The sequence below is a fragment of the Nestor notabilis genome, unplaced genomic scaffold (assembly GCF_000696875.1).
Source record: "Nestor notabilis isolate BGI_N333 unplaced genomic scaffold, ASM69687v1 scaffold9289, whole genome shotgun sequence".
Lineage (NCBI taxonomy): Eukaryota > Metazoa > Chordata > Aves > Psittaciformes > Psittacidae > Nestor > Nestor notabilis.
The window spans coordinates 52,349-65,566 of NW_009945049.1; the positions used below are offsets into that span (position 1 = coordinate 52,349).

The window sequence follows — 13,218 nt, forward strand, 5'->3', positions numbered from 1 at the left end:
CTCAGTTGAGATAAAAGCCACAGTTGAACCTAACTACTCAAATGACAAAACCTTTATCTTTTCTTAGTATTGTACAACCTAAGTCAATTATGCCCAAAAAAGTGTTTACAATGAAGCCTGAAGGTTGATCTCCAGAAGGATTCAAAAGTTACTTTTGCTAGGGTAAGCAAAACCACCAACAGAATGGAAGAAGTGCTAGTTTTAGGATAATACTGAGCATTATAGTTACGATCCTTTACCTGTGTCAAAGAGAAGTAAAGATGTGCTGCAGTGTAACACGTGGCTCAGCTCAAGTCTGACAGTACCGGTTCTTCACAAGAAGCATGTCAGCAGGTCTAAAACTTGAACTACTGGAGACTAGTTACCCAGCAGGTGCGTCCCTTGGACTAAGTTTCAAAGTTAGCTGCTCTGAAGATAGGAGTGGAATGGGCCAGAGGAAACAACATTAAAAACCCACACTTATCTTCCAGCAGGGATAACCCAACAGCTGTGAGTTTCGTGTGACACACCAGAAAGATGTTCCTAAAGGCCTCCACAGCATTAGGTAAGTCTCCTGGATATCAATTTCCAGGATGCGGGAGGTCGTGAAGAGAAGCAGCACCAGAAGTCCCTAACCTGCTCTGATATAACTTCATTCCATGCATATGGTGACACAGAGGACCCACCAGGAAAACATCACATGAGCAGAGACCAATAAATATCTTGGTGTTGACAAGGATCCAGGGTCTAGCAGCTTTAGCAGGTTTATCTTGTTTACAAGGAAGGGTTCCTCTACAGTGAGTGTAGCAGCCAAATAAATGCAGAATGATGAGGGAGAGCAAAGCAGCTGTTAACTATAAAACTGAACACAAACTAAGAAAAGCAGAACTTTCTGAGAAAGTTACAGATATTTCTCTAAACATGGCAGCAACCTCCACTTGAAATTCCTCCCTATGTCCTGTTTCACATACAGTTGCTATATGGTCTTTTGCAGTTTCTCTCCCCATCAGATCCCCAGCCATCATGTGAAAGCACTTGTATGCAGACACAGCCAGTGCTCCAGTAACTGGCATCTTCACCCTGCTCTGCTTCTGCCTTGAGGAGATTCATGCCTTGAAGCTTCAGTCCCTGGAGGGCACACACACTTTGTAACCCTCAAATTCTTAAGCTCTCTGTTAGTGTCTTAGCCAGTTCTGTTGCATATGGAAAAGCCTCAAAAGCCTCATACTGTGAAGGCATATCCTGCATCCTGCTGTATTAAGAAAAAAAAAATCCAACCAAAAATAAAAAAAAACAAAAAACCAGACATACCCGTATGTATATACTTCTACTAGAGATTTTCCTCCCAGACCATACTATTCTCAACCATTCTAAATTGCTTGCATAGCTGAAACACTACCTTCTTTCAGGACTTACACTACTTAACCATCAAGCAACTAACTGGCTTTTTAAACCACCAGGATCTTTTTCACAACTCCACCTGTGGAAGCCTTTACCTCTGTTTTGCTGCACTGCTCTGTTTCCCTTTTCTCCTTTCTAGAATCTTATTCTCCCCTGATCCTTATTCACCTTCAGTCTATTCTACCACCTTCCTAAAAACCTCTACTCACTTCTAGTCCTTTTCTATGCCTGAAGAGTCTCCAGGTACCTCCACTTCCTTCAAAATGTTCTAGTTCTACCTAAACCAGAAGAACTTCACCTGTTGTCTCAGCAGCTGACATCTCTGCTGAAAAAGAAGCAGAAGAGAATGCAAAGTTGCCTGAACAAAATTGGTAAGATCACAAAACAGTTTTATTCTCTGATGGACAATTTTATGGGCACCTAAGGATATGTCTGACACAAAACTCGTTATACATCGTGTTGAGCTTTTTCTCAGGACATAGAAAATGTTTCTTCAAGCCAGAAAAGCAGCAGCAGCTTCTGGCTTGCTAGTTATGATTCTGCATGCATCAGGCCTACCATGCTTCTTCCCTACCTGTGGGTTGAAAATTCAAGATGTCCACCCACCAGAGGTGCTTATCTCTACAGTATTTTTCAAATCAGACATGCTTCTCCCTTTACTGACAAGGTAAAAGATGCATCTCAAAAGCCTTAGCCATGCTTCCTTCTGACCTCGAACAAGAAAGATTTTCCTCATTGAATTAAGATGACTGGCTAGACCTAAAATGCTGAGCCCACAGGATTTTAAGATGCTCTTTTGGTACCCTACTGTTCAATTCTTTGGCTTCTGCTTCCCCTGTAATGCTTCCTATAACATCAAGTAGATAAATGCACTTATCCTTGCATTCACAACATTGCCCTATAGAGAAGGAACACAGGAGGCACCTCCAGCCAGCACCAGCCAGGCCAAGGTATGCAAGCAGTGTGAGAGGATCCCCACCACCTCTTGAGATTTGGAAGTTGTCTCAGCACAGGAACTCCAGGAATTCTCCTCCCTTTTCTATAATAAAAGGATCGCTGTAATAGGTTGAGCCAAAAAGCGCATTTTATTCTTCAACAGTTCAGCAAAAAGGCCCCTCTAGCCCAGTCCACCTAGCACATCCTGTAACTCACCTAAGCAGCCCCATACCTAAGGAGTTACTTCAAATCCCTTTCACCGCATCTGGAAGCAAGGAATTCACCAGTCCTCCAACTCCAGTACAACACTTTGTAAAAGCAGAGCCCCAGGGGAACTTCTGCTTGCAGAGGAAGATGAACACTCCCCAGAGGTTTCAGTTCATTAGAAAGAAAATGGATTTTAGATGCAGATCAGTGCACACAGATAAGCAGGTACAACCTCTTGAGACAATGCCATACTCCTGTCACTGAGTTTCAATTACTCTCACAAAGATACATGCACTTTTGAGCTTGTTGTTCAAGTGCCTTCAGCTCCCTGCCTTCACTCTTGACTATCCACAGCTTGTTACAAGCAGTGTCTTTCTCATTCTAGCTCAAGCAGCAGCTTATTTTCCTGCCAGAACAGATACAGAAGCCAAATATGATTCAAATTCCCCCCTAACACACATCCATAACATGCCCACTGGAAAGATTTTAGACTTTTTCCAAGCACAGGAAACGGAAAGCAGGAAGCAGGAGTATCCAATGGAATATATCCAGAGTCACACTCTGACGAGATGTTCACCTTTCTTGATTAAAGGAAACAAATGGGTTTTGCCTCAGCTTGCCCTCTCTGTCCTCTCAATCCTCTCTGGAAGCCTCTCAAAACTCTCACAAGCAGCATCTCTCTGTGTGTTTTAATGAAGTATTTATTCTATCTGTGTTTTCTTGAATAATCTGAAGTTAAATGCTCTAGAAGGCATAGGGATCCCTTCAAGCACAGTGAAACATATAAACTTTATCTTCCTCTCTCAAACTGAGGGCACAAATACAATGGACAACAATGAAAACAGGGCAAAGAGATGGATCTCAGCCTATACAACACAAGAGAAGTGTGATGGGAATCACAGCTCATAGCCAGTTATATTAACCAGTAAAACATCACACTTATTTCTCATATTACAGCACTGACTATAAGTCTACTCACATGCAGGTCCGTTGGATTTGCTGAGCCAACCTAGGACAGACAAAGGGAAAATTCAGGATTACTCTTATGCTGTTGTGGTTTAATCCAGCAGGTAGGTAAACACCACACAGCTTTAATTCATCCTTCAACCATTAGAACTGGTTAAAAACAAACAAATTGTGTGGCTTCTTGAAATCTCTATTAATCCCCCTAAACCACTTGCTTAAAAATATCACTGCCTGGATCAGTGTGGTAACAGTAAGAATATTATTATCCAAATAGTCTAGTTCTGGGCCTGTCTGCAACCCCTTCCTAGCCATCTTTGCAGCCTAGCCATTATTCCACAGCTCTTCACAATGTTCTTCTGTACCACTCTGCCCTTACTAAAGTCTTCAAAGGGACTGAGAGGAGGAATTGCACCTGAAACTGCTTCCCCTTCTCTCCATGCAGAACTACACACTCCTTTGGACTGACCCTGTAATTTCTCCAAATCCACACTCACACGAAGCTTACAAGTTAGAATCAAGATCCTCTGTTCAAGCACGACACCTCCCCACATTTCTGTCTGGCCATCCAGTGTTATAGTGCCCTTGTTTTCATGACCATTGAATTCATGCCTAGCTGCATAAACACTTTCCTTACAGCTGCATAATCAGAGACAAAGGAAACCTCTGCCTTTCACAGATTCCCAAAGAGCAGGAACAAGTCTGAATCTGCTCAGTGATGGAGTGTGCTCTAACAAGCTGTTCTATGCAATGCAAACAAATACCAGCAGTATCGAAGAGCTTCTGTGCAGAATAACCTTGGCACTGAAAAGACCTTAGAACAGTAAGTGGCAGCTTGGCTGCATTTGCGTCAGAGACAACATGCAGGAATGAAGACGTTTCAGTTTATTCAAGCTGAATTTATCACTTTAATGGCAATCCCAAAAACTAAAGAGCTAGCTTTATAGCATTTCACACATGATCAGTCAACAAATCAGGCTGCATCTAAACCTAAATGGACTTAGATTCACTCAGCATACATTAATAATAGGTTTTAAAGGTTAATATTTAAACTCTTTCATTTATGGATATCAATATTTGCTTAATTTGGGATGTTTAATACTTCTATCAACACCTTTACTTGCATTTCCCAGAACCAGGTGATGCTATTATTAATAATGAAAGGCTCAACCTATGTTTTGATAGGTTTCCGACAGAGCTGGTTATGAATCCAACATAGATTACATCATTTGGAATACAAATGATAGGAAGCTTTCAGAGTATTTTAGAGACTACATGTTAAAATTTAATGAACAACTTATTCTAATCCTTCCAAAAATAGCCCGGCCAGATAGGAGGACTATTGTGAATGAGATATAAACACAAGGCCTCCAAGAGCTTGGGAATAACCTTAAGGGCCAGAGACAGGAGGAAGACAGCAACAAAGAAAGAATGGAGAAGCGTTATCTGTAGGCAAGTAAAATCGTTGCTATTGCTCCTCTCCAACATGTCAAAAATTCCCCACCTCTATCCACTAAGCATCCCAGCTCTTTCATGAGGGTACTACATCCCAGATGAACCCTCAAAAGAAAACAAGACACAGATGAAGAACTAAGCATCAGTATTTTAGGTCCCTGCTTTCCAAGCCTCTTTGTCTCCTTATTCCTTCACTACTTCCCCCAACTAATCCTGGAGAACTTGTCAGACAGGAAAAAAAGGCAAAACAGCGATAAAGGCTCGAAATATTTCTGAACAGCACTGAAGTTTCTATAAATCCTCCTCTTCTGACATAGCTTCATTGCTTGCCCATCACCAAATGCTGCACTTGTTTTGTGTTAAAATATGTGCAGCGGTTATTTTTAGATTCATGGATATCTTCCTGTGAATAAGGAGCAGTTTCCCCAAATTCTACAGTGTTCAGTGACTAAGCAACTTATCATACTCATCTCGTGGCACTCCAGGATATTTGGATAGATTGCTTGAGACAAAGCACTGAAGACTTTTCTTTAAAATCCATGCATAAATAAAATCAATTTATTACCAGAGGACAGACCAGATGCTTGCTGACTGGAAATGAGTCTGCCCTCTGCATTAGACACATGGCAGAGAGAACACATTCCTGAGCAGAAAATGAATATATCTAAGCCTCCTGGAACTCAAGTAATACAATTTCTAAACAGCAAAATTATTGCAATACAATATACATCATATGGTTTTAAACATATGATTCACAAGCTCTGCTTTCTCACTGAGAGCTGAGCCAGCCATTGTCTCCATGCTTGTCTGTCTTTTTTTGAGAATATTCTTCAGCTTTTGTAGCAATTGTGAGCGTGTCACATCGGCCCCGTATTCAAGATAAGCATTACCACCAAGAGATTTAATACAATCTCTTGCTTCACGTTAGCATCGCTTTGCTCTGCCTGCTCTGAAAGATTTTGCTATGTAAAGTAACGAAGCAAAGATGGTGGGGGACAAAGATGAGAGAAAGATGATTTTCCAAGTGTCTCGCCAGAGTTCTTTGTTTCTCCATCTGGCTCTCTGCTCCGCGGCTGACTTGCTCATTAGCGTTACTCATGGCTGGCGTGCTGCTGCAGGTGCAGCTCTCCGGGCCCATGACGCACCGCTGAGCTCCCCCATCCCTCCCAACAACTGGCAGCTGGGTTGATACCTCCCAGTCTCAGAAAACCTGTGCATGGAAGCTCTCCTCAGCAAGCCATTCCTCAGGATGTTTTCCCCCTTCATGTCTTGCCCTCTGCTATGATCTTGGGCTCCCCTCCACATGCACTCACTTTTCTCACTTCCCCTGCAGGAAATGGTTCATGCCTAGCCACTATAATCCTATTTAGCTGATGATCTGCCTTGATCAGTTTTCCACAGCTGGCTTTAGGTCCTGAAGCAAAAGGAACACAGAAAGGGAAACAATGCAGAAAAGACTCTTGGGTCTTCTGACATGCTTAACTAGTGCTTTTGTTAATGTGAAAGGATGCCTCAAAAATGATACTCAGAAGGCTTGCCAGTCTTGTGGCTGCCTTGCCCCATGCAGCACAAGGCATCTGCATACTGATTACAGACTCAACTGAAGGTGCTTCAGTGTATCATGGGCGTTTCAGATGGGGATGGTGCACTCCAGCCCCCGGCTGGGAGGCATATCTGACAGACTTACATCTGGAATGAGGCGGTGACATTATCATCAATAACAGCAAGACTGGAAAAAAACAACGATAGACCAGACCCAAAAAGACCTTGTCCCACTCTATGTGTTCTTGACAGTTTCTCACTCTCTCGTGTGTATTCCCCACCTCTCGTTACCTATGAAGCCAAAATCAGGTCAGAAAGACATACAAGTCTGGGATATCTGATTTCAGCAGCCTCTCCCTTCCAACTCGAAGAGCCAGAAATACTAAAAGGAGATCAACTCCTCCTCCAGTTTTAAGCACCAGCAGACTTTTCAATATAGGATCACCTTGGCTTTGAGTGCATCTGGCAACTAGCATTTATTCTGCTCTACCACAAAGAGGCCAATGCAAGCTTCACTGATGCTGAGAAGTGTTGGTCATGGGACATTTTTGGGTGCCACGATATGTCAAATAAATAAGACTTTTCAGAGTATGTCAAGAACTCAAGTTTTGTTTTCAAAGGCAAGCTAATGCTCTGCATTGCAACAGATCTGAAGTCAAATCTACATGCCTTTTCAGGACTAACCTTCAAAGTTCTGCACAAGAGCACACAAAGTTATTCCTTCCACCCAATGCCACTTATGATCAGGCATCTCTTTACAGACAAAAGCTACATCAAGGCTGGTCTGAGAGAAAACACATTTCAGAGTATACTGGGTAAACAAACACATACTTCACATCATGAACTTGTGAGCATCCAATATACTTTCTTCTTCCACTCATTTCTAAAAGGCAGATCTCCCCTCATCTCTGCTGACATTTACATATCATCCCATTGCACTGCTATTTACATTATTCACAACACTTGCCCATTAGATAAATATCAAAAAGTTAGAAAGGGGAGAAGGAAAACTGAAGCTGCAAAAGAGGAGCTAATAGAGGGATGCAGTTAGCAGGTGCTGAGGTGTCAGAAGATAGCACACAAGGGAACACTGAACAGATTCATCAGCTCTGCAAAAAGCTGAAGACAGTCTCTGCTTCCAAAATTACTTCACATGAGCAGCTGCTACAGGGCATACAGCAATGAGTGTCTACATAAGAATCTCAGTCAAAATGTGGTCCATGCTCTTGAGATGGTTCAAGTGCCCCCAACTTCAGTGAAGGGATAAAAGTGGAAGGAAAAAAAGCTGGGGAAAACAAAATGACAGAGTAAAGGACAAGCACTTATTTATGAATATACAAAACCTTCAGTTCAGATGCTGCCATCTGCTTAACAAGCAGCAATGGAATTTTTCCTGTGAGTACCAAAAGATAGGTACAAATGCATGGACCATCACCAGCTTTCCCATAAAAACATAAGGCCACCTCCATATTTATACATCTCCCCTTCCCTGCAGCGTATGCAAAGGTTTCACTTACCTGTGGCCTGTGCTTCCAAGATAAAGGTACCAAAGATAACTAGCAGAAGAAATAACCCATGGCTAGTCAAGGCAAGAGACGATCCTGTGTTGCTCTTTGGTGCTACCATTCCATGGCACATCTTTTACCCACCAAAGTCTCTTTTTTGAAAATTCCTGAAAGATCTGGTTGATCAGGAGCACCTCAGTCTACAAAAACAAAGACAAGGAAAGAAACAGTAAGCATTGAGCCAAACATCTACAACATCTGAGGAGGGGAGGAAAACGGGAAATACAGAAACAAACAAGAACGACCTTTTGCATGTTCTAGCATTTAGGAATCTTACCAAGTATTCACAAGGTAAGAGGAGCAGAAAAGGCAACCTTCCACATATGAAATACTAAAAGGAGTTGCATTCTAGAGAGATCATAACTTTTCACTCACCCTCTAATATTTCAGATGTGAAGACTGCCTAGCTTACAATTAATTTTAGCTTTTCCTTTCAAGACAACCCCAGAGGACATAGCATCTGGAGAACTTGTTTCAAAATAACTTCAAGAGAGCCACCCTTCCTACACCCCCACCACCGTTCAGAAGGTCTCCAAGACAGAGCAGGCTGTACTAGACAGCTAGGATAAATAAATCAAATGCTTCTTCAGCCACCTGGAGAGGCACAGAAATCCTGACAGCCAGCCAGCAGGCAGGCAAACACATGCTCATGAGGAGGAATGTAAACCAGCTCACAAACCTCAGGTATATACTGTTCTGACAGTACAGAGCATAGCAATTAAAACTGCAGGATGTGACACTGCTCATACCTGAGGACTGAGGGATTCAGCCATAGCCTATCAGCCACTGTCACAACAAAACTAGACTCGTACACAAACACACAAAGTGCAGTTGGGAAATCAAGAAAGCACAAAGTTGAACTCCAACCCTTAATGAAGGAAAAAGACTCAGCAGAACACGTCCCACCAAGCTCGTATGGTTTTAGTCTGAAAGACCTCCAATGGTAACTTTGGACCTGGATCAGTAACTGCCATGTGTAACTCTAAGGCTCATGAATGAAAGTTGGGATTAAAAATCTGTGTGTACTGGTTTTATAAAGAAGGAAGGAGAAAACTGGGATAAAAACAACTGGGTGAATGATTGGAGTAAAAAAATAAATAAAAATAAAATAGATTTTTAAAAAAAAAGCCAAACAAAAAATTAAAAACAAACCCACCCCTGAAACCCACATGGAGACACATTTCAACACTTCTACCATGTTATTCCTTATACAAAGATCTAAAACTCTCAGGGGGCAAAAAACCAAACCAAACCAACAAGCCAACAATGCAGAAATTAATGTGGTTTTTTTTTTTACACTTGACCACAGGAATACTTCTAATTTTGAGGGAAATCCCATTCAGCTACAGCTTCTTCAGTTAAATGTATATTCATACTAAAGGTTTGGTTTTTTGTGGGGTTTTTTTTGCCAAATTTTCCATTAAAATTCAGAACTGCTGGATATCTCCAAACAAATTTGAGCAACACAGAGGTGGGTATTATACCTTTCATACCTGTGAGAACAGACCGGAGACGTGGGTTAATATTCCTACTACTAGGTAAAGCAGTATGACTTTCAGATCCTTAAGTACTTCTGAGATGAACTCAACACACCAGCAGTGACCAGAGAAACACAACTCCAACAGCTACCACTCACATTTCCAATTATTCAGGGGAAAAAAAGAAGATGCATTATGGGAGGGAATATGTAATTTATCATTAAACCTGGAAGTCATGCTAGTGACAAGAGGGTTTCCTTAGATCCATGTCACTACTGTGCTCATATTCACTTCACAAAACGGCTATCTTTAAAATTTGGATCTTTTAAGTCAATTAGTCTCTACCAAAGAAGAATTCTTTGTCTGCATACACCCCCGCCTTGAAATATCATTTCAAGATGACATTTAAACTGCTATGTGGCAAGTCTGGAGCTGATGCTACAATAAACTCTGTGTCTGCTCCTTTTGTTTCTTGCTTCATTTGGAGGGGGAAGGGAAGAAGTGAAGCTATCCCACTATGTCTGTAGCTGTAGCACATCTTATAGATTTATCATACCTTCCACAGACAAAGAGCCAATGCTTTGTTCACCAAACTCCTGCCATACAGAAAGGGGTAAGAATGCTGCCACTCACCTGCTAGAATTCCTTCAGCAATAATTATACCATGAAAAGAAAGTCCTTTGTAAAGAAAGCCAAGACTGTACATCTGCCCCCCCCTCAAAGTCAGATCTCACACATGGATTTAAAGTTCATACTCAATGGAAAGAGGCCAGCATCCGACCTATACTCCAAGGCCAACAGCTGGCTGCTTTCTTCTAAGAGCCTGATGCTCTACACCAAATTACAGCTCTGACAAAGCAACACACCATCTTCAACAAATGGCTTCTGATTAGATCAAGACAGGTCTGACTTCCCCATTCCAATTTAATCAAGCATTATTAGTATAACAAACCCGGCAAGTCTCACCAAGGTATCTTTTAAAGGTGGCCTTCCCTACCCTTGCTGCATGACATAGCAGCCGCCAGGAAGGTAGGGAAGAGGGCATGCAATCACCACAGAATTTGCTGAGCTTCCCGAGGTGTGATACCCTGCCCCAGAGGCATTTTCCTCTCCCAAAGGTTGCACCTGGAAAACAGCAGTCCAACTCTGGTCTCTGAACAACAAATCAGAAATACCTAAACCAACAATATCTTCGGGTCTGTGTGTGCATGTGTAGGGGGAATCAATTATTGCTTGTCCTCAGTTCAGTAACAGATTGCTCCAAAGCACAGCACTGATTCTCTCCTGTCTTCTGAAGTCGGGCACGGTTTCCCATCTCTTTCCAGCTACGAAGCCCCGTGTTATCAGGGATCCTGTTTTTCAGAGGCACAGGGCTGCCCCGCAAGGAATGCTGTAAATTGCTGCTGTTACGCCTACAGTAACATCTCACTAAGCTGACCGAGTTCAGTGTGGGATGTGAAGGAGACACAAAAGCAGCAAAACCATTCAAGGAAAGATAGCACCGATAACCCCCTCACAATTGTTAGGAGACAATGGGCACAGGTACCGCCTGCCAGGCAAGGATCCTCCCTCAGGCTTCAGCCAAGTTACAAAACTTGTTCCCAGCCTTGACATTTCCTTAGCAAAATGAGAAGATAGAAGAGATTCGGACTAGATAAGAAGGTACCCTTTCTTCCCAGAGGGGAGTTGGTGGTTGGGAAGCTACTTAGACATTCAATTCTCTGAAAGCTGACTCTTGTTTTAGCACATTCCTTATACCTACAGCTCAGGGGGAAGCAGCCTTCATAACAACTCTTCAGGCCTCCACCTCCAAAAGTTAACTGGAGTGCATTGTAGAGCACACACATTTGCCAGAGACATACTCTGAGGGAGACAGCTTAACAATTCACGGGTTCACGTGAATCAAAGTGACTCCCTGTTTACACACAGCATTAAGGAATGAGCTGGTTTCTTTAATGGGTCCTAGAAACAAGGAGTCAGAAGCCGGCAGTAGCATGAGCATATGGAGCAAGGACACTTCAGACTGTTTTCACATGCCACAGCCTAGGCTGAAGGGTTATGGGAGGATTAAGTTTAAACAGAGATGTTTTCAAAGATAATATTTATTATAGCCAGTAGTTCCCACAAATACAGTATGGAGGAGAGAGGACATTCTTCTCTGTTAACAGTACATCTGTCAACAGAGGCTGGGGGCTGGGTTTTTTTGCCTTTTTTTTTTAACGTGCCCTTTGGAAAACACCTACAAATACTGATAAGACAATAAACTGTCCTCTATGGCCACAAAGTCAACAGACACACACCCTCTTAAGAAACGCTATGAACAAAGGAAAAAGGACTTATTGTTCCCAGGTTACAGCCATCCCCGACTCCCTTTTCCTGAAGTCTTCTCCTCGAGCATCCTTCCCAGAGATGCTTCAGCATGAGTTCCCCTCGCTGCACACGGTCAGCCCTGCTCACACCAGTAGTAGTTCACTTTTACATGAGCTTCCTAAAGCAGGCATCAGCTTCCACTGAAACCATGCAGGCCAGACTTCCTGCTCGCTCTTAAACCACAATCAGCTGTTTCCAAAGATGATGCATTTGCACATGGCAGGACTTTTTTCCTAAGCTAAGCTCTTTGGGGATCTCTGCCCATTCATTTTCTAGACCTTCAGAAGCTGCCAACTTATATCACTTGATCCAAGATCCCTTTGAAAGCATGCATACATTTTCCAAGGATTATGATTCATTTTCTGATTTTCCCCTGCTTTGTCACAGCAGGACTCCAGGGTCCCCATGGAAAAGTTGTCTTTGGAAGGTCATATGCTCAAGACATGAAAGAGAACCAGATTCAAGTAGTTCTGGTGCACCAAGGACATGAGATGTCAGGGGGCGGACAGACAGTCTGAGGCTCTCCAGTTGCTCAAGATGCCTGGCACGGTTATGTCCTGTGTCACCCTTGCTGGAAAACAGGTCTTCAACCTGGACACTTCACAGTTTATTTAGGGAAGTGTTCAATATGTTTGGAATGCTTCTGGCTTGCTTTTAAACACCACACTTGACACTTGCCAAAAGGATATTCTGGCAATCCTCATGTACATCAGAAATCTTTGTTTTATCCATATAGTTTCCCCTTCATAGAATAATACTCAGAAATTGTTTGCCCTCTCTTGAATGCACATAGCAAAGATCTTGGCAGCAGGATGAGTGATGGGTGTGCACAGCATACCTTCTGAAGGCGAACCACAAGTATTGTTCTTGCCTCATGGTGATGCTGCAGGTGGGTTCTAATGTGAGCAGTGTGGTTCAGAGGATTTAACCTTCACCCTTCATTGCTGGTTTTGTTGTATCCTTATTTTGTCTACTTTCAATGAGCAGTCAAGCTTTAAAACAAATCATCCTCTTGGTTGCTTGATAAGAAAAATTATCAAAAAAATCAAGTCGAAGTGCCAGCAGAGGAATGAAATCCCTAATTCTACTTACTTTCTGTAACTAGACCAGTTTAATTGAAAACTTTTAGAAACAGAATTATATTTTTAACATTTTGGGATAACTTCACAGTTCAATTAAACTGCTCAGTTAAACTAGACACAAAGAAAAAAAAAAAAAAGGAAAAAAAAGAAAAAAGCATGCAAAGTTACCTGCAGGCAGTTTAGAAAAATCTTAATCATAGGACTTTTCAGCACGGCCAACTCAATTGTTCAGGATAATTG

General features: G+C 42.2%; 1 protein-coding gene across 1 annotated transcript in view; it reads right to left on the reverse strand.

The window, feature by feature from the left end:
* The window catches only part of KIAA0247 (KIAA0247 ortholog), a 41,215-nt gene extending 33,094 nt beyond the window's left edge, over positions 1 to 8,121 (reverse strand). Inside the window, exons 1-2 of the mRNA XM_010022707.1 lie at positions 8,001 to 8,121; positions 3,503 to 3,532 (exon numbers count right to left, since the gene is read on the reverse strand). Of these exons, the coding sequence (XP_010021009.1) occupies positions 3,503 to 3,532; positions 8,001 to 8,121 (151 nt within the window). The remainder of the gene's footprint in view (positions 1 to 3,502; positions 3,533 to 8,000) is intronic.
* Between the last annotated feature and the right edge of the window lie 5,097 nt (positions 8,122 to 13,218).